Source organism: Rhipicephalus sanguineus, chromosome 3 (assembly GCF_013339695.2).
Source record: "Rhipicephalus sanguineus isolate Rsan-2018 chromosome 3, BIME_Rsan_1.4, whole genome shotgun sequence".
Classification (NCBI taxonomy): Eukaryota; Metazoa; Arthropoda; class Arachnida; order Ixodida; family Ixodidae; genus Rhipicephalus; species Rhipicephalus sanguineus.
In genome coordinates, this window is record NC_051178.1 from 70,198,805 (window position 1) to 70,222,788 (window position 23,984).

Here is a 23,984-nt window from a genome sequence, read left to right on the forward strand (position 1 = left end):
CAGCACAGTGTGAGACGGCGACTGCACAGCGAAGGCGAGTAGCTGCGCCAGCGCCGGCGCCAATACGTCTGCCAAGGCTACGACGTCACTCCTCTGGAAAGCGCAGACCGGTGGCAGCGAGTCGCGCGCGGCGGCGGCGGAGTGCGCGGGAGCTGCCGGCTCCGGTGCGTGACATCACTGATCCTCGCGCATGAGCAGCAAGGCTTTTGAGGATCCACGCGAAACTGGCTCGGCTAGGCCAGTGTAGCTAACGCTACAAAAAGAAAGAAAAATGTGAACCAGTGCCGGTGTCTTCATGGAACACCACTTTCCAGCGAACAGTTGCGTCGTCGCACCATTTCGTCATCTCTGCAATTGACGCTCAGTAAATCAAAGTGCGTGCGTGCGTGTGTGCGTGCGTGTGTTTTACTTAAATGCCAGCTTTCACTGGCAGTATAAAATGATCAACGGACATGTCACAGTTGTTTAGCAGGCAATCATTCAGGCTGCTATATCGAGGACACGGGTTCGATTCCCGGCCGGCATTACGACGGGGGCCAAGTGCATGAACATCGTGTACTCAGATTCAGGTGCAAGTTAAAGAACCGCAGGTGGTCAAAGATAATCTGCAGTCCTCCGATTACGGCATGCCTCATAATCGTACCATGGTCTTGGACAATAAAACCCCGGAAATTAATAAAATAGGTAAGGCAAGCTAAGAACAAAAGGTGTAGCTCCCCCAACATGGGCACAAGCGCTATGTCACAACTATTTCTTAGGTATATCTGAGTGCATAGGAATGAATCGAGCAAAAAGGTTGCCGTCACTCATGAACCTACTTCTTCACGCTCTCTGTCTTAATCATCGAAACCTAATATCTGCTCCACAGATATAGCGATAATGTTGCGCTTACATTTCGTTTAGCAAAAATCCGAAAGAAACCTTGTCGAACACGAACTCCCGGTGCTTTGTGGAGAACGCCGAGTACACTGCCACAAACGTGATTCCTGGATTTTGCCACCCTTTAAACTAACAAATCGCTCGTTACGTATTCCGGTCGGAGGTGTCTTCACATCTTCAAAGTGTCTGTTGTATCCGCCATGTATTTTAGTGGTCGCGCGGAGTGGGTAGGTGTCAGTAAATCATGATCATCATCAACATCGACATCCCAATAATTAACCGACGAGTTATCCACAATTCGACCAATTTAAACAAAGTAGTTAGATGCAGTAAAGGTCCAAGGACGGAGCGTCGCGATCCATCGAATGTGACGAAAGAATTGCACAAGTTATGACCTTAGAAAATGTGCTGGGTTCGGTTTTTGCAGAAGGGCTTGATCCACTAGAGTAAATTCGAGTCAATATTTAGGATGCAAAAGCAAATGGTGAGAAACGGTATCGAACGCGTTGTTAGACGAAGGCAGGCAATTTTAATAGCTTCTAATAGTACTTTGAGTTTCCTTCCCGGAGCGCCGTGATACCGAGCATGCCGCCGACCAACGGTCTGCGAGACCTTATCGTTTGGAACGAACATTTTTCGCCATGTTGCGGAGTTTTGGATTGAGCGGTTGCTTGGCATTCTCGAAAACATCTACCAGCATCTTGGCCTGCAGCCCTTGGTTAGGAACGATGAACGTGTGCACCGCACCTGGCGCACCCGGACGCTTGACGTGTCTCGATCTGTGCCTGTAGCCCTCGCACGAGTCCGGGCAGTCGTAGTTCACCACCAGCCGCACGTTCTCGAAGTTCAGGTCATGCGCAGCCTTGTCGGTCGTCACGAGCACGTTCTCTGCACCTCTAAGGAACATAGACACGACCCAGTCCCGCTCATTTTGTAGCTTCTTGCCGTGAAGGCCGATAGCGGGCAAGCCACATTGCCGCAATTGGAAAGAGATCTCATCGACCTTCCATGCCGTGTCACAGAACACCACGGCTCCGTCTGTCTTCTCCTTGAGTACGTTGCCGAGGAGTTCAGCCAACCTTTCTTCCTTGTCTTCGTCCTGGCACACGTCGACGGTCATTTCCACGCCGTTTTCAACAGACAGCGGCGGCGGACTGAACCTAATTTCTACGTAGTCGTTGAGCAGGTCCTCTACAAGGGCCGTTAGATTCCTCTGCCACGATGTGGCCCACATTATAGTTTGATGGTCCGGTCGGCAAAGCTCGGCAATCTTGAGGATGTGGGACTCGCAGCCCATCGTCAGCATGCGGTCCACATCGTCAAAAACGAGGTACGTGCACCGGTGGAGGTTGACCTTGCCTTCTTCGAGGAACTGAATGAGGCGTCGAGGCATGGCCACGAAGATGTGGCAGCCCTTTTTGAGCTCGGCGAACTGGCCTCCCATGCTGTCGCCGTTTGCGGCGCACACACTGCGTAATCCAGCGCGGTCGCCGAGATTTGAGGCCACGTTGTGAATGGTCTTTGCTAGCTGGCGCGTTGGAGCCACAAGGACGGCGATGGGTCCGTCTTGCTGCTGCCGGGGCGGCTGCCGGCTGACGTGTATGACGGCCGGAAGGACGTAGGTGAGAGCCCTGTGCGAGCCTGTCTCTGCAATGCCAAGGTAATTCCTGCAGGAGAGTGCGATGGGCCAGCTGTGGGCCTCGATGCACGTCGGTGAAGTGCAGTGGCGTAGGGCCTCGATTCCCTTGCGGACGAAGTCCAGAAAGTTGGACTCGTCGAAGGCGAGGATGGGCTTCGGCACGTCGTTCCCTTTCACCAATACACCCTTGGCCTTTCTGTAGGCTTCCACTTCGGCGATCGACCGGCTTGCCGTGGCCGGATGTTCTTCGTAGAGGTTTTGCTCGAACGGCTGCAGCTGTATGCGGTTCCAGTTAGGTTGGCGAAGGAACCATCCGACCTAGCTCCTCCGGTACATGTCCGCATTAAGCCTTCTACCCATAGCAATATTATTATTGAGGTATTCACCCTTAATTCGCCTTTGCTGCGGCACCATTCTGTTCTTCACTTCGGCAGGGTGGTCAGCGACCTAGGTGTTCGGAGGCCGGTTGTGGAGCTGGGTTGCTGATGATGAGTTTGTTGTAGACCGTTGCATATGTCCACTTAGAGGGCGTGTACAGCAAGACCAAGATTCATTATTGGAATATACAGGAAAAGCTCAGTGTACCGAGGCTAGAAAAATAATTGTGCCGTATGAGTAAAACGCGGATAAAAAATGGGATGAAAGTTTCAAAATCGATGTGATCAAATAAACGACTGAAGTAAGCTATAATTCGTGCGCTTTATTCAATAAATCTAGTTCACCAAATGCATAGGTGTTAATAGCTCCACACACAATACGACCCCTCCCATCTTTTCCCAAAAGAAATATACGCGCCTCAACAGTGATCGATTCCGTATATGCCGTTTTGTGGAATCCCATTATGAGGCCGTCCTGCTGTGCAAGACAGTATGCATCGCTTGCTGCTCTCAAAGGTACATACCAGAAATCCGGTCCCCTGTTTTTTTTTTAAACAGCGAAGCAGTTCCAGCTAGGCGTAAACCCAAACTACCAAACTATCATTATCATGAACCAGCACGCGCTCTCGTCGTCCTCTTCTTCCTGTTCGTACTTTCCTTCATCGTCTGCTTCGCTCCCAGAACACTAGCGCCGATTTCTCCGGCGTGGCATGTAGTAACGCTGATTGGTGAGACAACGAGTACAAAGAACATGAAATAACGAAAGAAAAAAAACAAAGGAACAGAGATACAGAAAGAAAGAGAGATATAAAGAAGAGAAAGCGAAAATTTCTTGCCAAAAAAAGAAAATTTCATGAGGCGTGATTCGAACCAGCGTATCCTCGATCCGAAGGCAAGCGTAATAACCACTCGTCTATCCAGGCCCGCTAAGAGAGCATGGCATAGCCTTGTATAGTATAGTGTAACAAGGGGGTGGGAAAGGGAAGTGATCGTGAGTAGGAGAGACGTGATCGTGAGGAGGAAGGAGAGGTGGAGGGGAGAGAGTACTGTATAGCACAGAAACAATGAGAGAGAGCGAAACAGAGAGAACGATATTGATATAATAATAATAATAATAATAATAATAATAATAATAATAATAATAATAATAATAATAATAATAGTAATAATAATAATAATAATACTATTATCTGGGTTTTAACCTCCCAAAACCACGATATGATTATGAGAGACGCCGTAGGGGAGTGCTCCGGAAATTTCGGAAATTTCGACCACCTGGGTTTCTTTAACGTGCACCTAAATCTAAGTACACGGGTCGGAAACATTTTCGCATCCATCGAAAATGCAGCCGCCGCGGCAGAACGAAACTGAGTGAGAGATACATAGAAAGGGATGAAAAAGCAAGAAAGGTGGAAAAAGCAAGACAGAGCAAAAAATTGTGAGCGAGGGACAGAAATAAATGGAAATAAACTAAGAAAGAAAGTAATGAAGGAAGAAAGAAAGAAAGTTAACAAAACAGCAAGAGTCAGGACTACCTCGGTGCCCATCTGTTCCGCTGTATCTTTAGCGTTGCGCCTTTAGTGCAAGCCACGCTACTTTTGTATCGTTAGCTACACTGGCCGATCCGGAGCGGCTTCGCGTGCCCGTACAAGAGCCGTGCTGAGCATGCGCGAGGAGCAGTAATGTCACACAGCTGGCGCACCGGAACGCTGGAACACTCTAATGCTATGAGCCCGTGGCTGCGGGTGGGCTGATCGCGTCCCTGTCGCGTGTGCCGCGTCAACTGAGCGAGTGTGTCTACTGCTGCCACTGCATGAACGAGCAAACTGCGCCACGGGCACGAAGCAAGAAATATTTAGGAGGCACAACTCCGCTGCTTGAGGCGACGAGATAACGTCACATCAGGGCTGGGCAAAGATACTCTGAAATTGTATCGCGATACGATACAAGATACTACCAGAATAATTGTATCCGATACGATACTTGCCAATTGTATCTTAAGATACTTCGATACATTAGCAAATTTGTTATTATGACCCCCATAATGTAGTAGCGAACGTCTATGCACGAAAACGTTTGCTTGAAAATTTCTTTATTGTGACCAATTTTGTTTCATTTTAATGAAGTGTCTGTTAGTATCTCAAACGTTCTGTCCTTGCTCATAATGCATTAGTTTACTTCTGACAGAACTTATTGGGCTTTGTTTTGGCTGCTTAACAGGACAGCTCTTCAAGACAGCGGCTCTTTCTTAACATTTTGTAATTGATGGGAGTCGCTGCTCAGCTTGCCGACCAGCTAGCGGGTCGCCATCTTATCACAGGAACTTCAATAAGAAGCCTTCGCACGATGGCGAATATACTGGTATGGAAATTTACCTTGACTGTAAAAGACAGTTTAGGTAATACCGCATCATAGGTGCAGTGTACAGCAGCAACAACGTTGCTAGCGACGTTTTTAGTGACGCATTGTGTGTACGTAGAGCTCATAAAATTGAAATGACTTTTCATGTTCTACTTATCTGCTGGCGTAACGCGTCTATTATGTAAAAGCGTTATTAACGGCGGGATTGACGGCGACAATGCACAACGACGACAGTCACGATGGAGCGCAGATTCGCAGGCTCTCACGAGCACGAGCACGAGGAGCGTGCTCTCCGAGAAGAGGCGAAGAGGGCGACCCACGAGAAGGCGCTCGAGAGGACGACCCATTACAGAGTTCCAATGCTTCTCTACAGTTATCAATATATTCACTAACGTGCAATCCATTGCACGTTAGTGAATATATACTCACCCTGGCAGAGACGAAACTGATCATTGGGCAAACTTGTGCCCAGAAAACCAAGTAACTCATAGTACAAGCGAAGCATGCTGTACTGATAGCGGCAATAAATGTCGTTGGCCTTCGGTATTCTGATCAGCGGCGGAACCCGTGGTCACATCAGCGATCGAACCTTCCAGCGTTAGCGATGGTGCTCGCGTTAGCTCCAGAATGAACTACAGTGCTCACGTCCTGCGCATAATTTTAATAATATTTGTTGCAGTTTTACATCCCAAAACCACGATATGATTATGAGGGACGCCGTAATGGAGGGCTCCGGAATTTTCGACCATCTGGGGTTTTTAACGTGCACCTAAATCTAGGTACACGGGCCTCGAGCATTTCGCCTCCATCGAAATGTGGCCGCCGCGGCTGGGATTCGCGCGTAATCTTAACAGGGCAATCTGAAACAACCACGAAGCTTCCGCAACATCGCGTCGCGGCTTGAGCCGAGTGCTGCTAATAATTTTTTTTGCGGTTTAAACCCGATCACACCAAAATAAAGAAAAAAGAGCGCGTGGCAGTATAGTTACACATATCGTCGCAGCACACCGCTGCTATTCACGCTATTGCCACCTATAGCTCCGATTGCATGGCTATTAGCAATAATAGTAAAAAAAATTAGGGAGGCCTAGAAAAGGAAAACAAATATATCTAAATAAAGTAGAAAAGCCGTTCTGTATCAAGCATTCATCGTGAATTAGTATTGAAACACGATATAGGCGGCACCCATAATAGCTATGACAATTATTCATGAAGTATCGTGAACTTACCTGTTAATGTGAGACAATAAAAATATTTCGTGCCTATGAAAAACTGACTAAACCGGGTCGTTGGGACGCTCATGAGAAAAACAGATCATGTCGTATAGCAATGTTTCTCGAATCTCCTTCCTAACAAATGTGATTGTTTCTATAATTATAATGCAAATTCAATTTCGCTGTTTTACTAAACCGTAAGCAGGATGTTTGGTACTGTATACTCAGTGCGCGCCCACATAATTACATGTTTGTTTTCCAAATCGCCTTCGCAGAACAGTAAGCTCAAGTGAAATATAAATGTGTAAACAGTAGCAGAAATAAACCAGACAGTTCAAAGCAAGAATAAAGCAGAGCTTATTTTTGCAGCACGTTACAAGAGACATATTGCTGTGACCAGACCGAAAAAAAAAACAGTTCAGAGCCCTAGGTAATGTACGGGATGCAAAAATGACGACTAAGAAAGAACTTGTCCTAACAATCGAATTATGATTTCAAAAGCTCTTTGAATAAAGATAACAGGAAGATAATAATAAAGGTTTAGCGTCCCAAAACCACGATACCATTATAACGGACGCCGCAGTGGAGGACTCCGGAAATTTTGACCAACTGGTTTTCTTTAACGTACACCTAATCTAAGCCCACGGGCCTCAAGTATTTTCGCCTCCATCGAAAATGCGACCCATCGATCGACCGCATGCAGGAAGAAAAAGATACGGTACACGAACGTACCTTCTGTTAGACAAGCGCTTCATCTATTAGATCTAGTGGTGCTATAGTTAGGATCTTATTTGCACATAAGTCAATCGCATGTAAGTCGAACTTACATCGACAAGATCCTTTAAATCGCTGATGTGTGAAAGGCATAAGATGCAAAGCAACCTTATATGCTTCATATTTCGTAACGAAGCACTACGCAGGGGAGTGGCATCAGAATTTGCGTGATAACCGCCGCACGCATTGTGGTACGCGGCGCTGGACAGTGGACAAGGGTATGCATCATGCCACTGGCACAAATAAAAAGAAAAAAAAATCGAGAAGAAGAAAGGCACGTGAGGTAGGCATAGACGTTTGCGCGCTTGTCCTCTCGAGACTACGCGAGCGTTAATTGTCATGTTGCTCTGCTCCACCAAAACGAACGCGCACACCCCATCACTTGACCTCACTGGTGGACTGTGGCAGAAAAATATTATTATGTCACTGCGCTTAAATTCATTCAGGCGGTTTAGTGGCACCAGTACCAGCTTGAGAAGCGGAGTTGAGCCTGCGATAATTGTTTTGCACGGTGGTGTTGCGATAGCAGTATCTTGTATCTTATGATACCCGATCCATTATTGAATGTATCGAAAATACAGATACAGATACTCGTTTTGCGAGACGTATCGCGATACAGATACAAGATACCCATAGAGTATCTAAGATAGTATCTAAGATACATGTATCTTCGATACTGCCCAGCACTGCGTCACATTGCAGGGGAGTGGGGGAGATTGCTTTCAGAACAAATCCCTGCAGGGCGGGGCCTCGCCTCGGTCACGTAGGCACCGTTTTCTTACTTTTTTCTCTCCGTTTGGCGGCGCCGGCGGCGTGGGGGTCGCGATTTTTGCTTTCTTTTTTCTCTCTCCGTCTCTCTCGATTTGTGGCGCGAGCGTGGTTCGCGGCGTGCATGCGGCGTGTTTTGTACTCTTTCGCTTGTGGCCGGAGGCGCGGAATGCAACGATGCGTGAGCCATCTGACCGACAGAATGTGATCGAAAAATAGCTCCAAAGGTTACATCATCATGAAGACGGCTACTCCCACGGCTACCTGAAGTCAGACGATGAGCTTAAGCTTTTTCAGAGGTCCCCAGGCAGCACGCCGGCATTGGACCGATCTCGGCCCAACGTCGGCAAATCAAGCTCGCGCTACTTTTAGCCTCGTCGGCCCGATGTCGACTAGCCGGCGTTGGGCCGATGCGGGCTTGTCAACTTTAGGCCGATATGGCCCAGCCAGCGTCGGTCCGAGACGGGTCTGTGGTTATTCAGCCGATGACGGCAAGCCGTCATTGGACCTATGTGAGCTAGCCGATGCTGGCGTGGTGTCGGCCCCACCGACGCCGGGTAGCCGCCGGCATGACCGTTTGCACCCGTTATTATGGTGTTTTAGCAGTGGTGGTTTACCGTGCGGTAAATACGGTAGTACTGTACCGTCGTGGTCTGCAGGTAGCTAGTTTATATGGGGACACCGGCGGAAGTTGCTCCATGCGTGCAGTAACTTGATCAGAAAGGCTCATACACGTGTTATAAAGTGAGACGACTGCGTGCTGACCACGGTAGTTCAGTATTGCTGTAGTTACTTTACTGTAAGTCAGCAGTGCTAAAATAGTCTATTCGCGGCCCAACGGCATTCATCGACTGCCATTTGCACCGTAATAAAAAAAAATGCTTCTTAATTACAACGACAGCTCTACTGGGGTCTTAGTGTGCCATTGAGAGCCATAATTCTGTGGAACCGTGCAAGGACGAGAAGGAAAGTCAATATTGTATCCAACACAACTAAAAGGATGAAAGGCCTGCTCCACCAACAACGCATGCGTCTGGGTAATGAAGGAGCTACACATTTGGAAGGTGATAAACACAAATTTATTCACAAATATGAACACACTCCAGCAGTTCCGGAATAATTACGCCATAAAGGAATACCTAAACATCTGTAGGTACCATAGCCAATATCTCCAACAATACCACAGCGACCGTATCCCTGAAGAAAAGCAGTAAATTCCTTATCGAGAATGGGTGAGGCGAAGAGTTACAATCTCTTCAATGTTGTTCACGGCACATTCACTATAAATATTTAAAGAACTAGAATGGGAAAAAATAGGAATAAGGATTAACGGAGAATATCCTAGCTACATGCGTTCTGCGGACGACATTGCGCTTTTCAGCGATAAAGGTGACGAATCGACAAAAACATGCTTGAGATATAAAGGAAATCAGCGTTAAAGTAGAATTAAAGACGGACCCGAAGAAAACAAAGATAATGTTAGGCGGCCCGGCAAAAAAGCAAGAATAAGAGTGGCAACCAGACTAGAGGAGTATGTATACGCGTGAGCTAATTACTAGAAGAGAGCCACCCCCCTCCTTAGGGATGTTTGTCAAATTCACCAAAGAATAAGGTAGATTTGGTTCGCAAACGTTAGGCATTCGCAACACAGGACTGACAATTAAATTACAGCTATCCTTTAGGCGAACACTACAATTTTTTCAGTGATAACTTATGGACCAAAAACATAATTAAACTACTGCACGCGACGCGAAAAACATTGCGAGCGGTCCCACAAGATCCCATGAATTCTATATCTAAACAAGGTAGACATGCACACACGCACTCCTAATCTCAAGGTAAGATTGTAACGGAAAGGAATCGTGCACGCAAACCACTTACGGGTGCTCGTTGGATCGCTAAAAACACGAGAACAAAAACTGCAAGCGCACCATAGTAACAGAATACACGAAAAACAACGGTCAATAACAAATGCGTGATAAGAAGAGAACGAAAATCTGATGACACGTAACAGCAGTCAACACGTGGCCTTGTATGAGGCGAGTGAGTTTAATATGGAAGCACAGGACCATTGGTTGCTCGCTGTGGTCATCTCTGCTAAAACAGTGCCGGGATCCTGCAGCGTATCCATCTCGCGCACGAATTTGACTTTCCGCCACACATGTCCATACACCGACACTTGAAGAATTCTGCTGGCCGGAGCGAAAAAACCTGCTCCCACAGCAACGATTATCCCTCCGTCGGGACAGCTACCCTATCCTGCCTGGTCAAGCGAGTTGCGTGACAATGACGCTGAACGAGGGGAAGCGGGGGGGGGGGGGGAGGTAGAGGTTGCAGAATAAAATGCAAATTCTCCCTTCATGAAACCACGGCTCAGCCTCCAACAATAGTGCAGAGCGGGACGCACGCGTTTGCGGCTCAGGCTACGAACCTCTACCTCCGGTGTTGCTGAAACGTAGTGTGTGGTAGTGTATGCATGAGCGCAGGCGTCGGTCACCCATTGCTAGAAAGCGCACACCGTGCCGTTTCTCTCCTTAATTGACGACGCTTTGAAGAAGTGCATGCCGGGTACCAATGTTGATTATGAGCTTTATTATCCTTACGCGGGATTCACGATTTGCTGTATCCAAATTTATGTTCGCAATGTCAGCTACCACAACGGTTTAATCATGATCATGGGCGTTAGTCGTCGCGATAGAGACATGCCGTCAACATGGGTGCATCCACGTCAAAAGGCGCTGTAGCTGCCAAACACGAATAGACATTGTACAAGCTCTCATATATCACTACAAAATAAGCACTACTTCTGTGAAGACACGTTTCACTTTCGTTTTATACCGATTCTTATGACGGAGGGATCAGCCATGTTTTTTTCATCATATTTCACGTGCAATAATAATTTTATTGCAACTGTTTCGAAACGCACGTGGAAAGCAATCGTTTAGCGAGATTTTAACTTGAGAAAGATAGGTATGGCAAAAAAGGACGGCGACGAAGTGCAAATACGAACTGACGAACACGTGTTTGTCATTTCGTTAAAGATTGTCAGTGGGCCAGTTGACTTGGAAGCATTCAAACGAAAAAACGTGTCTTCACTTCGCCCGGTCTTTCCTGAGCCATACCTATTTTTTTCAAGTAATGAACCACCGAGCTCAGCAACACGCCTTGTTGAGATTTTTACTACTTTCACAAAGTAAAATTATGAAACATCACTGACGCAAATGTTCTTGCTAAACTTGATCACAACGCGCGCGTGTGCAAATAAGTGTACACACACAGACAGGAGACTCTCCGTGTAGTTTATGAGCACTCGCGCCGCTGAGTCAGCGGCTAAAAGGATGTGAAGGATATGGCGCTATAAATATGATGTCAGGTTCGATTTTTTCATAGAATTAGCATTCACATCAAACTTCTTCCGCTAAAAGCAATCGTGCGGAAATGTTTGGGTGAATTCTGATGCTGGATACATTAGTGAAGTCGGCCGACCAGTGGCAAAAACATTTACGACGGAGAAGTACTTCTAATTCGGCCAATGAAGGTAATGGTATGTGTTTTAAAGTTTCAACATTTTGATAGCGTTGAACAACTGGTCAACGAAGTGGCCATATAATGTGAGTCAGTCAGTCTTCGGAAGGCGAGCTTTTGGGTAGAAAAGTGACTGTGCGTGTGATAACTGTTAGTATTGTCATAGCAGAAACTAAGAGAATGCCAGCTACTCAGTCGGCGATACTTCGCGCCCCGAATCGTACATGCGGCATTAACACGATACGATACATGCACTTTCTTATTTGTGCTAGTACACCGATCCATGTAGCGGCTTTCTGCAGCTTAGGCGACAAACATTCAAGCGCCTGATGCACTACCTTATGAAAATGGTCACGTCCTCTAAGTTTACTGTAAGTTTCACCGGGGCAGCATGAGGACCCAACCTGTATGTCTGCCAGATGTTGCGGTTTGGCCGCTGACTTTCTGTCGCCTCAAGTGTACGTCCTGTATGTGTCCCATCTGTGACCGTCCTGTATGTCGCCCAACTGTTGCAATTTGGCCGCTGCTTTTATATCTCCTCAAAGTGTCCATCATGTATGTGTCCTAAAAGTAGCCACCTTGTATGCAGACCAGAAATTGGGCCATTGCATTGCCTGCATGATGCAGCATAATTGGGATGTACATGGAAATGCATACAAAACTCTGCAAAATTACTCATTTATTACCTTTACAATGTGCAGTTTAGAGCATTGTATAAAAGTATTCAAACAAGCAATGTAAATCTGTCGGTGGCTAAAGAAAAATAAGATTAACAGATCAGCCTTAACCTAATAAAGCCTGAACACACCATTAACATTTTAAAAGCATGTTTAGCATCTTTTTCGGTAAGAGAGAGTAAATGCATTTCTGGAAAACGCAAAAGAAATGTTTTAAGTAACAAACTCATCACGACAGTAATTTATGACCAAGAGGCACCTTGCAGCACATTGTAAACACCATGGGCTGCTTAGAAAAGATTTGCACACCTAAATCAGCCATCCGATGCACCATATCGAAAATGTATCAGTGCCTTGTTGGGCTTTATGGTTCCATTACAAACTTATGCAGCATTCCAGAGTGAAAGAAGGAACATAATAGCTTCACAACAAACTCAGAATAAATACACTATAAAATCGTTAAATATTGCAATAAATTAGGAACGTGACAAAATATCAGTGCACTACCCAGAGCTGCTCACAATAAATACATGCTAAAATAATTAAATGTTGCAATAAATTAGGAATGTGACGAACACAACACCAGTGCACTACCAAAGGTGCCTGGGTGGCACCAAACTGCCATACTTAGCATGCATCATTTGAAACAAAAGACAAGAGCCCGAACACTTCACGCAACCCTTGACTGCTGAACCGAATGTCGCGGGATGAAATCCCAGTCGTCACCATTCCTACCCCATAGCCTGGACTTAAGTTTCAATATTTCAGAATGCCTTCTGTAAGTTATCTAAGAAATTTGAATATGACTAAGTATCACTGTAAAATATCACGCATGGTTAGTTACTAGCAAAATTAAGTATGAGGAAGTATCACAGTAGGAATCACATGATTGCACTTACGAAATGAATTTCCGCAAGACAATGAAACAAGCAAGGTTACAAAAACATATTACAATAAATTGTGCAGTTAGTATTAAAGTGAAAATAAAATAGTGAATTATTGTGTCGTATCACTACACTGAAAGTTCAATTTTAAAATGACTCAAAATGATGAAGAATGCAGCGACCAGATGGACTGGAGTGCCCACTCCGATGTTCTCAGTGCCGTTCCTCTTCTGCAGGAAACTGAAGTCATGCACAGCTGCTGTAGATCAGGAGGCAACTTGTCCGCGAGCGAGCATCGAAGACAGGCTGGTCCTGATCTTCTCGCTCACTTTGTACAGGGAGCAAGTGTAGGCTGCTATGGGAAGAACAAAGTAACAGTTCAATGACACACGTACTCGTTAGCAAAGCCTAATTGGTCATGCCTTCTTTTTCAATTTATCTGGAACAATATGTTTTAGACAAGTTTAAAACAAGCAGGCTATACACAAACTAGCGATGTTACATGGGAAACTTGTTTGATGCATTCTTGGTGAACGCAAGTGCGACGTTATGAAACATGGAATTTCCACATAGCATGTGTGTCAAAATATGCTTGAATATTGTTCCTGCATAAGTCATTGACACACAAATTTAGTGATGCTGCCGGCCTAGGCTATTTTGCAGAATTTTTTGGAGCAGCTCAAAATTCTTTGAAATGAAAAATTATAAAGAAAAAAGTGATAAGGGATGATTAGGCTAGCCATATATGGGAAATGTTTCCGTGGTGAGAAGCAGTCAAGCCCCTTCATATCAAATCCTGGATATGCCCCAGAATACAATTACATAAATTGAAGCGTATTCAAATATTAAAAATGCAGTTCTGTTGAAATTATTACCAACTTATCCACCCTCCACTGAGAATTGCTGTTTGGGAAATTTGTAATCAAAGCAGGGCCACCAAGGAAAGCATTGGTGGGAGCAGAAGATGATGGGAGAGGGCAATAAAATCTAACTCTCAAATGAAAACACTGGTCTAGGACCACGGCTACACTGTGAACCAGATCTCAAGGCCTTCGCCACAGTGAACACTGACGGGACACCAAATGACAAGCATTGCAGAGCCTTCCCTAATTTTGCATAATGTAAGATTGTGCATAGCGCTGCTATCACCACAATGAACAATCACAATAGCAGCAGTGCTATCTAGCTTGACTTGGATTGCTGTATGCACTGCAGTTTTAGTAGTCCCTGCACTTTCCGATAGCGGAATAAGTAGCGCTCAAAGTTTTCTTCTAAAAGTTAGAACCAGTTGGCCGTAGTACATCCTTTCTTGCTGAGTAGACAGAGATTTGCCATATTTTGGAGGAAATGTATCAGGGTTTGCATTGCGACGGTTCGGTGCAGCGGTAGCACTACTCTAAATGTGAAATCTCTGTATATCCAACCTTTAAGGCCCAGAAAGGCCAGTCGCACTCATGACCAAGCACTAACACCCATATTTGCTAAAACTAATGCATTAAAACAGTTCCTTCACACAGACATTTTCCAACGGCGTTCTTCCTAAATTCATTTTTGAGGAGTCTGATATTTAAAAGGCCCTCGAACTGATGGTTGTTCCTCTTCTTTGTTACATGTCATGTTTTGCCCCTGTAGTGATAACCCTGTACAATTCTTAGTACGTTTCAAGTTCACAAAGGAAAAAATGCCACTGTCTGACATTCCACTCCTGCTTGGGCCTATTAGGCCTGTAGTATCGCTTAAAAAAAGAAATGTGCAGGTCAAGTGTCCTTACACACTACTGCATCCAGGATTCTTTTGTCCAATGCCTTTTTCGGGGGGGGGGGGGCATCCTTATTCGCAGGGCACACTTTTCCCTTGAGCGAGCTGTTCTCCAGATCTTCAACACTAAACACTGCCCTAGCAGTGTCCTCGGAAACTTTGATGGCTGGGTTGGTGTGCTCAACGAAATCCTGTCGAGGAGCTTCTTGTCCAGCAGCACACCATCTCATATGTCCACCTGCGAAAAATATTGAGCTGCTCATACAACTAGTTACTTCTTTACCTCAGGCAAGTTTGCAGTGAAGCGATACATCCAATAATATGCTATGGAACAGAATCGCACGTGTCAAATTAAGCAAAGGCACTTGTTTACCAGCCTGACATTCGACCCAATCAGCAATTTTCTCAATCGTAAGAACAGCACTAGATGCAGAATTCAAGTACTTGCCATAAGATTCTTTTATCAAAGGAGTAATGTCCTTTTTTTTTACATTCGTTAAGTTATAGAGTATTCTATATCCTGTTAAAGGAGCGCTGACACAAAAATTTTGCATCTTGTTTTTTGCGTTGCAATGGGTAGCTAACGACCCACTTATCACGGCTGGAAAGCTCGTTTGCTCGAGAGCACAACGGCTCATTATTTGGAGGTGGTTTTATGCCACCCAGCCGCAGTTTTGGTTTCAGAAAGCAGCAAGTGAGATGGCACCCAGCATGGTTTCAGTGTAAGCATGGCTCGCTACATGAGCACAAAAACTGGCGTGCACATGAGCACCACCTTGACAACTCTTTTCAACGAAGGACATTGTAAATAGGTGTGAACCCCCAAAAATGCACTGCCCAGGCAAGGACATCAGCTTTCGTACTCCCGCAAGCCTGCCCCCTCTTTCTGTTGAGAAGGTCTGCTAGTAGAGAGCGCTCGCAAGGACCACGGCAGCCAACACAAACTCGTGACGCAGGCGGTGGTTGGTTGATTTACACGGAAACCAAAGGCGCCTTTCGTGTACGGTGCCGCAAGAGGCACTTTAAAATTGATTTTAAAGATGTTCTAGGGTATACTATTAGTTGATATTTCTTAGATGATGTGTGTGTGTGTCCACACAAATCTATCCCACAAGTTATCGCGCCTTCAAAATTTTGTGTCAGTGCTTTAAAGAAACTCAACATTCAGCACAATCAGCAAACAAGTGAATGTTAATATTGTTACGCTTGAGCAAATTTGTGAGCTAGTCAAATTCCGTCTTAGAAAGCGGCACTGCTGGCAATGCAAGGATGGGAGTTTGGTACAGTGCAGCATGATAGGTCTCCAATTCTGGTGCTGGTTTCCAATAATGACTTATCTCTCAATTGCAAGGTGTAATGCACCGCATGCAGGTTACCAGAACGGGAAAACTGCATTAGAAAAGGTATGCGCGAATCCACTTTCTTACACTTGAACAGCATCGTGAGACAATGCCCATAGATCACGTGCACAGAAAGTATAGCATGAGCCCCACGAAATGAAAGTTGAAGGGAAATGCCACCACTAACATCAAGACAATTTAACAAAACCGTGATTTGGACAAGTTAGTGAACCTCCTTTATACTACCCCAATCACATGGACCAAGTTATCAACATTAAGAGAGCGCACCTTGCAGCTGCGATTTGGTGACACGCTCTAAGGAAAAGTGCATCAGTATTTGGAAGTGATACCAGTTTCAAATGGTAAATGAGTCAACAGTACGGTGTCCCAGCTTACTTGTGCCAAGCTAGGTTTGAAGAATGGGCAACGAAATATTAAAATCTTTTGTTAGTGGCTGCATCGTAAACCGGTTAATTTTACTCTTTCAGTTGTCAAATTAGGGAAAATTACCTATCTTACTTATCACTTCCCTAATGACCTAAGCCTGCGTGTTGAACAGTGAATCGTATCCAAAAACACCACGTCCATTCGTTTGTGTTTCACTATATCATTCGTAATTATCGTTTCTGCATTTGAAAGTTTTGAAAGGGGGTTTTAAAAGCCAATTGACTCTGTGGCTTACTTGAGAGAGAGAGAGAGATAATAAAACGAGAGAAAGGCAGGGAGGTTAACCAGAATTGTAGCATTCGGTTTGCTACCCTACACTAAGGGGAGGGGGAAAGGGAGAGAAAGATGGAAAAGACAGCGGAGAGAAGAGCAGGCGCGCGATAAAAAAAAAGAAGATATAAACAAAAGGAAGCTGTAGATCGGCAGTACTAAAGCCTATTCAATAGGCCACTGGCACGCAAAAAGTTCAGTAAGGCCTTAAACGATTTTCGCTGTGCAGACAGTTCAGGTCGGCATTCCAGCACTGACTGTTCCGACAGGGGTCTGTCGTCAAGGCGGGCCAACGCAGCAGCTAGCGACAGTCTGTGCGAGCTGTAGCGAGGGCAGCGACAAAGAACGTGGTCTATCGTTTCTTCGCTGTCACACTGGCTGCAAGTAGCACTCTCTGCCATGCCGATTCTGAAGGCAAAAGATTTGGTGAAAGCAACACCAAGCCACAGTCGACAAAGCACCGTTGCCTCGAGTCGAGAGAGTCCGGACGGAGGCCGAAGTCGACGACACGGGTCCAGTCTATGCAGTCGTGTGTGCTGTAAACTTGGTGTGTTCCACAAGGATTTTATGTCTTCATTGGCAATCTCTCGAATCTTCATCGCAGCATCCGTTCTTGATAACGGGATGGATTCTTGTACGCCGTCTTCGTGTGCAGTTCGAGCAGCAGCGTCGGCATGTTCGTTGCCCAATATGCCGCAGTGACTTGGAAGCCACTGAAAGGTGATGTCATGCCCTTGAACGAAGAGGTGATGGAGCAGCTCTCTAATTTCCAACACGAGTTGCTCGTGAGGTCCACGACGTAAGGCGTATATCAGGCACTGTAAAACATGACAAGGTGGCTGTTTAGCTGTTGGTGGCTACTATGAACAAGGAGGCATGTGATGTATATCAGATGCGTGCATCACAGGCTGATGGCGACAAGAAGTACTAAACAAATTCTATTTGCTTTCAAACCATTTTGTGAGCAGTGCTGTTGCACACAATGGGGTGTGGGCTCCCGCTCCATTGGCAATTATTTGCATTTTGTGCCACAGCTGTAAAATGCACTATTGAATGTGATGCACAATTTAACATACAAGGTTTCACAATAGTATGTGAGCAGTTACTAATCTGGGTATAATTTTCACTTACAAGGTGATCAATGGAAACAGAAAAATTTGCCTATTTGCACACCGCAGTGGATAACAAAAATTATCGACCCCATCACTGTACCTCATTAGTGCTTTTACCGCAACAGCTATACAGAACCCTTGTCACACAAAAATGTAGTGTCGGTGTCGGCGATGTTGACTGTGAGCGAAAAATCCCCATCGATGCAAAGAATAAAACTCAGGGTTCCAGCCGGAATCGAACCCCAGCATTCTACATGAGAGTCAAGTGTTCTTTCTACCACAGATACATGTCAATGCTTAAAACTGCTTTGCAAAAAGACCCTATAGGAGTGTCATGTCGGGTGCCGAATTTTGTTCACACACGTAATACTGCACGGTAGAAGCGTAGATGCATTAAGCTGGGCTAGTTGGTATTGATTGTATGCTTCCATCTTGCTAGCGAACACGCACAAAGGACGACATAGAAAGAGACAGGACAACCGCTAGTTGTCCCAAGCGGTTGTCCTGTCTCTTTCTATGTCGTCCTTTGTGCGTGTTCGCTAGCAATATGGAAGCATACAGAAGCGTAGAATTGCACCAGGCATCACACCATGTGAACTAATGAGTAGGTTTCTCAAAGCTGTCCAACCATTATTAAAAGCTCATAAGTCATCAGCATCAGCCATAGCAATAAAATGTGCAGCTACAAATATGTACACGCTGCCATACAGACGCATGGTGGGTACTGCACAGCTGGGCTTGCAGTAGACGCCCCAAAAGAGCTTACCACAGCAGATGTCATGGGCACCAACATTCCTTACACCACAGACCAGTTAAAGTACACGAGCAGCAAAGCATGGCAAACAAATGGGACGGCGATGTGATCAGGGCTCGAAACACCACGCTCCACTCTTAAATGCCAAGCTTAAAGGGAATCGAAGCACTTTTTAAAAAGATGACCTTGGTGTATGCAACTACATTTTGATGCCTGCTGAATTCGAAAATCAATGTGAAAGTTCTCAAAAGTGAACACAAAAGTATTTTCCTGGCAAAAAACAGCGGCCACGAGGCTTCTTGAAATGCTAAGCAAATGCAGTGACGTCATCTGCAACACGTAACTGTTAAAGTGTGGCCTCCGCGATTAGCTCCAGCAGTGGCGCACAGAAGGAGCTAGTCACAGAAGCCACGGTTGAAGATACAAGACGCTTGTTCCATTGTGCTCAGCTGTTTGTCGTTAAGGCAGATGTAATCTGACTGCAGAACTCTCGGCATATCTACACTTACTTGAGCATCCGGCACATAAACAGCGCCCCACAATAAATTAGAATCAGGAAGTGGTGGGACACTTCTGTCAGATTGCAGCGTGGCTCCACCAACAGAACCAACGATGACGCGGTTCTGATTCATTCGTTTCCATAACCACACTTTTGGAGTGCTCGTGTGGGCAGAGCAAGATAAACTTTTCTTTTGCATATTCTAAAACTTCTGCTGCAACAACTACAGAAATATCTACAGCGTCATCGACAATAATACCTATCCTCGTTGACCCATAAACTTTTATCGAATTCTAAAACCACTTGAGCTTCCTTTCAGGCGTCCTCCGTGTCTTTATTTTTACTTAGCTTGAGTTAGCCAAGTCATACTTTTTATTTTAGACGGTCTTTGTAAAGTGATTAACATAACCGTCACATGCATTGCACTGAGCACCTGAGAGGTGCACACAAAAAGTTATGCTTCTTGTTAGCAGAAAAACGAGTTTCCATATGGTCGATGCTTCTAACTTCTGAAACCACAGAAAATTGATTTCTGCAACGGAACGGAAAAGAGCAACGGAAGTGTACGTACAGACCACATCAGATATGCTGCCATTTTGTACAACACATTAGTACTTGCTTTGCAAACTAACATTTTATATTGCCATTCTTAAGCCACTGTAGCACTTGTTCCTAACAGTTAAATCACATACAGGGTGGGTATTTTGAAGTGATGTATTACGGCTCTTTCTATGCTAGTCCTATCATCCACCACTCGTGGTTAGTTGTTTCCGTTAAAAATGTGGATGGACATTCGCTTTGACTACTGGTGAAATGCAAAAAGCACGGAAAGGCGCTAGCATCAGAAAAAGCATAACTATAAAATTCCATCCCAGAAGTTAATACAGCATGCAATAACTACAGGATCAATGAAAATGAAGCCACAAACCTGAGCAGCAGGCACGGCAGCCGGTGCTTTCGAAGCTGCGGAGGGCACCGCGTCTGCAAGCTGGCTCGTTTTCTTGCGCAAGTTCTTGGCCATTTCTTTAATGTCTAAAAAAAGGAGCAAGGAGAGATGTCACGATAAGTAAGCCCTATAAGCAGCACTACAAATTTATCACAGAGTGCTTGGGAGATGCCGTGAAGCAACCAGAGTTACGTGGAATGAAGTTATCCTCTCAGTACAGGTGGCAACAGTTACCTCTGCATGAACGGCACTAAGGGTGAAGACATGAACTGCGTGAGACACACAAGGACAGTGAACCGACAAGGACTAGCACTAGTCCTCGTCGGTTCCTTGTCCTTGTGTGTATCGCGCTGTTCAGGTCGCCATGGAATACCAACTAGCCCAGTCACACACCTTGCTTCAGTTCATTTCTAGTTTGTCAAGCTCTGTTATTTTGTTCTCCAGGTGCTAGTCCTCGTCAATTACCTGTCCTTTTGTGTCCTGCGCACTGTTCACGTCGCCATAGAATACCAACTAGCCCGCTCACACACCTTGCTTCAGTCTAAGTATGGGACACAGTGGGTGGTAAACAAATTCGGAGTGAAAAGTAATTTTAATGATTATGCAACACATTTTGAACCATTCACAATCTAACGTTCCACACGTCTCGCTAAATGGTAGTCAAACCAATACAGAAACGTTAGTGCTATTTTTAACCACTTTCAGTTTCAATGGTGTTTTTTGTTTTGTGAGGAGCGTTGATGGTGAACTCTAATTTTGTGTTCTGATGTCCCATTAAGCATGTGCCTCAGAGTTAAGGCCAAACCTCATATGCGCGAAAATGCACGCGACAGCGACGAGCGATGCTATGAGCGACAAGATGAGCCGTTCGCGCGACGTGTCGCGTGGTCGATTTCGCGCGATCTCTCGGTTTTTCAGATTTGGAATCCGTTGCTCGTCGCCTGGAAGTGCTGTGCTCAAGCAGCCAATAGCAAAACACCGGAACAAGATGCGTCACTGACGTATTGCTGATTACCGTCACTTTCTTATTGACGCGCATCAACAACGTTCATCAACATGGCCAACGGTGACTAGCGCAACGTTGACGTTGTTGAACGCGAATGTGCGTTACGGGACCTCAGGGACTGGAACTACAAGTCCCGTGCCATCTGTGACATGGCTTGGCGGCATGTAGCAGCAATGATGGGATCGAAAAAATGCTGCAAGACAATGATAAACATTTTATGTACCATTATGCAACAAAACATCGTATTTTACATTGCATACTGCTGAGAACGGGCCACTTTTGGTAGAAGTAAACGCCTTAATGCAAGCAACAGCGGAGGTCGCTCGCCGAAGCCGTCGCGTGAATGGGGTTTGCTCCACCAAGCGACCGCTTGCATGAAGATGATCTACGTCGCGTCGCTCGTCGCTGTCTCGTGCATTTTCACGTATATGGGCTTTGGCCTTCAGAAGCTATGACATGTAACTCTAGAGGCAACTTGGCCAGTATAATACTGCCAAGTTGAGAAAATTTGTACGAAGTAGTCCCTTTAAATCCGTATTTTGGGTACAGTTTCATGTTAAGTAGAAATATGAGCTTAATAAATTTGTTATTGGGGTCTTCTGCAGTGAAGACACACTGATTAATATTCTGACCATGGAGAAACATACATTACTTTTTTTAAGTAATGGTAACATGTTACCTTTTTTTTTGACAGTAGTATAGAGAAGTAAGGCATTCCATTTTTTGTAGTGTAATGAGAAATCCATTTAGGTATTTTTCCTTGTAACGCCTACAACACTACTAGGAAGTCGGTGACCTACGCGTCTGTTCCTCACCATGCCTCATCTTTTATACTGTTTCATTCAAATATGATGCCAGATTAATAAAGCAGGGGCCAACCCAAGCATTAACAAAACTTATTGTTGTCAGTTGCTCTCAATTTATTTACCAAGAAATAAGGCAAACCAAAGAATTCATTCTACATGCCAAGTAACTCCTTTGCTTCGTTATATTTATCGCGAACTTTGCTTCCCTTGGCCCTCTCATTGTCCAGTTCAACGGCAAGCTCCCCTACTCTTGCCCTTGACTCTTCAAGTTCTTGTTTCAGCATCGCCAGCTCCTCCTGCATCCCACAGCTGCATTTCGCTGCTCGGAAGTTTGTTGCAGAAACAAACAGTGTTAATAGCTTTAGCATTTCCACAGTAAAAAGTTTAGAGTCATACAGTTATGGTCATACACTACACCATGCAGAGGCAGACGGAAGAAAGCATACGTGGCAAAGACTTTGCAAAGAAGATGATAAAGGAATTGTGGTTGCTTTCTAGTATAAGTAAATATAGAATGAAGCAGCAAGAAACAAAGGAGAATGCTAAGTAGAAAAGTGCTACCACTTATGGGATAGTTGCTCGTAAGCCCACTCAAAGCTCATCGCACCAAACAATAGGGCAATAAGTGACAGGATATACGAAGCACTCGACGAGCTGAAACGTGTGCCTGCCACCCACATCAGGGTGTTGACAAGCTAAGAAGGTTTTCATCTAGGCTAGTTTGTGTATACTGACTGGCTGTTTCAGTTCACCTTGCAGTGCTTTCCTCACAGTAGAACTAGATATTGACATCCTGCTGGAACTTTCATAGCCACCCAAGCAGCAATGACACTACCTCCGCCAGAAAGGCAAAAATTCCATTCAACGTGGCTCTGCTATATTCACGATCAACATCGGAAAAAAAAGAAGGCAAGGTAGGCCTCAACTGGTTATTCGCACGGGTGTGAAAAATGCTGTGCCCTCTTGTAGTAGTGGCTGTCACCAAGCTTTTTATGCAGTATAGTACCAGGCTCATCTTCGGTCTTGCGGAAGAGCTCTGAGAATCCTGGCCCAACACAAGCCTCGTTCGCTTCCGCTCTATGGCCATCTGTGATACTAAAACAATGCAGAACACCAATAATACCAACGTCATTAAAGTTTTTAGAAAAGCATTCTGCATACATGTTGTACCATTGTGTGCATTACCGTGTACACGAAGACTGAATTCCCCACTACGAAAATACCTACAAAGGCGCCGCGGTTCTCGAGCAATGAATTCTGTTCACATTAACTTAGGAATTTTAGAAACGTGGTGAAATAACTCCCCGAGTGGCTGTGGTTAGAACTGTTCAAGCGCGCACAAAAAACTGAAACGGGTCTCTACCTTAAGGCGTATTGCCGCGGCAAGCAACCAAAAATATATACTCACCTATTCCCAAGATGTACGCCGGTGCGTACTCATCGTCCTGCCACAGGACTTGCACTGCTTGGTTGGTCAGCGTCGTCACGTATTTTGGGTCGTCGACCTGCTGGCAGACGACAGTCTGGGACTTGATATTCCTCACGGGATACACGTCCCATTTGTCCTCCGAGGCCCACTTCAAAAGCACGTGGTCACCCATGACGCAGTCAAAGCACGAAATTTCGCAACAAAATGCACGTGTTCGTATACCACCGATACTGCCGATACCACGTTCACACTGAGCACAAAAATTTGTTGGCTTGATCACTACAATGATAGCGCTGCTGGCGCTGCCTGTTCCGCCTCTTTCTTCTTTTACGCTCGCGTCGTGTCAAATGAACTTTCGGTAAATAACATAAAATAAGTATATATATATATTTGTTGCGAGTCCTGGAGTCTTTAATTTCACTGATGGTACAATAAGTAGTTTTGAGGACCTATATTGAAGTGACAGATATTCACAACCGTGGACTCCGCGATTAACTCCGGTGACCCTTTTCGAAGCAA

The 23,984-nt window shown here is 45.3% G+C and overlaps 1 protein-coding gene across 1 annotated transcript; it reads right to left on the bottom strand.

Moving 5' to 3' along the window:
• Positions 1-1,492: 1,492 nt before the first annotated feature.
• Positions 1,493-23,637, bottom strand: LOC119385546 (probable ATP-dependent RNA helicase DDX5). Its single transcript, XM_049414015.1, has 3 exons — positions 23,445-23,637; positions 20,207-20,310; positions 1,493-2,794 (listed from the first exon to the last, which is right to left on the bottom strand). Exons 1-3 carry the CDS (start codon positions 23,635-23,637, stop codon positions 1,493-1,495), a joined length of 1,599 nt encoding a protein of 532 aa, XP_049269972.1.
• Between the last annotated feature and the right edge of the window lie 347 nt (positions 23,638-23,984).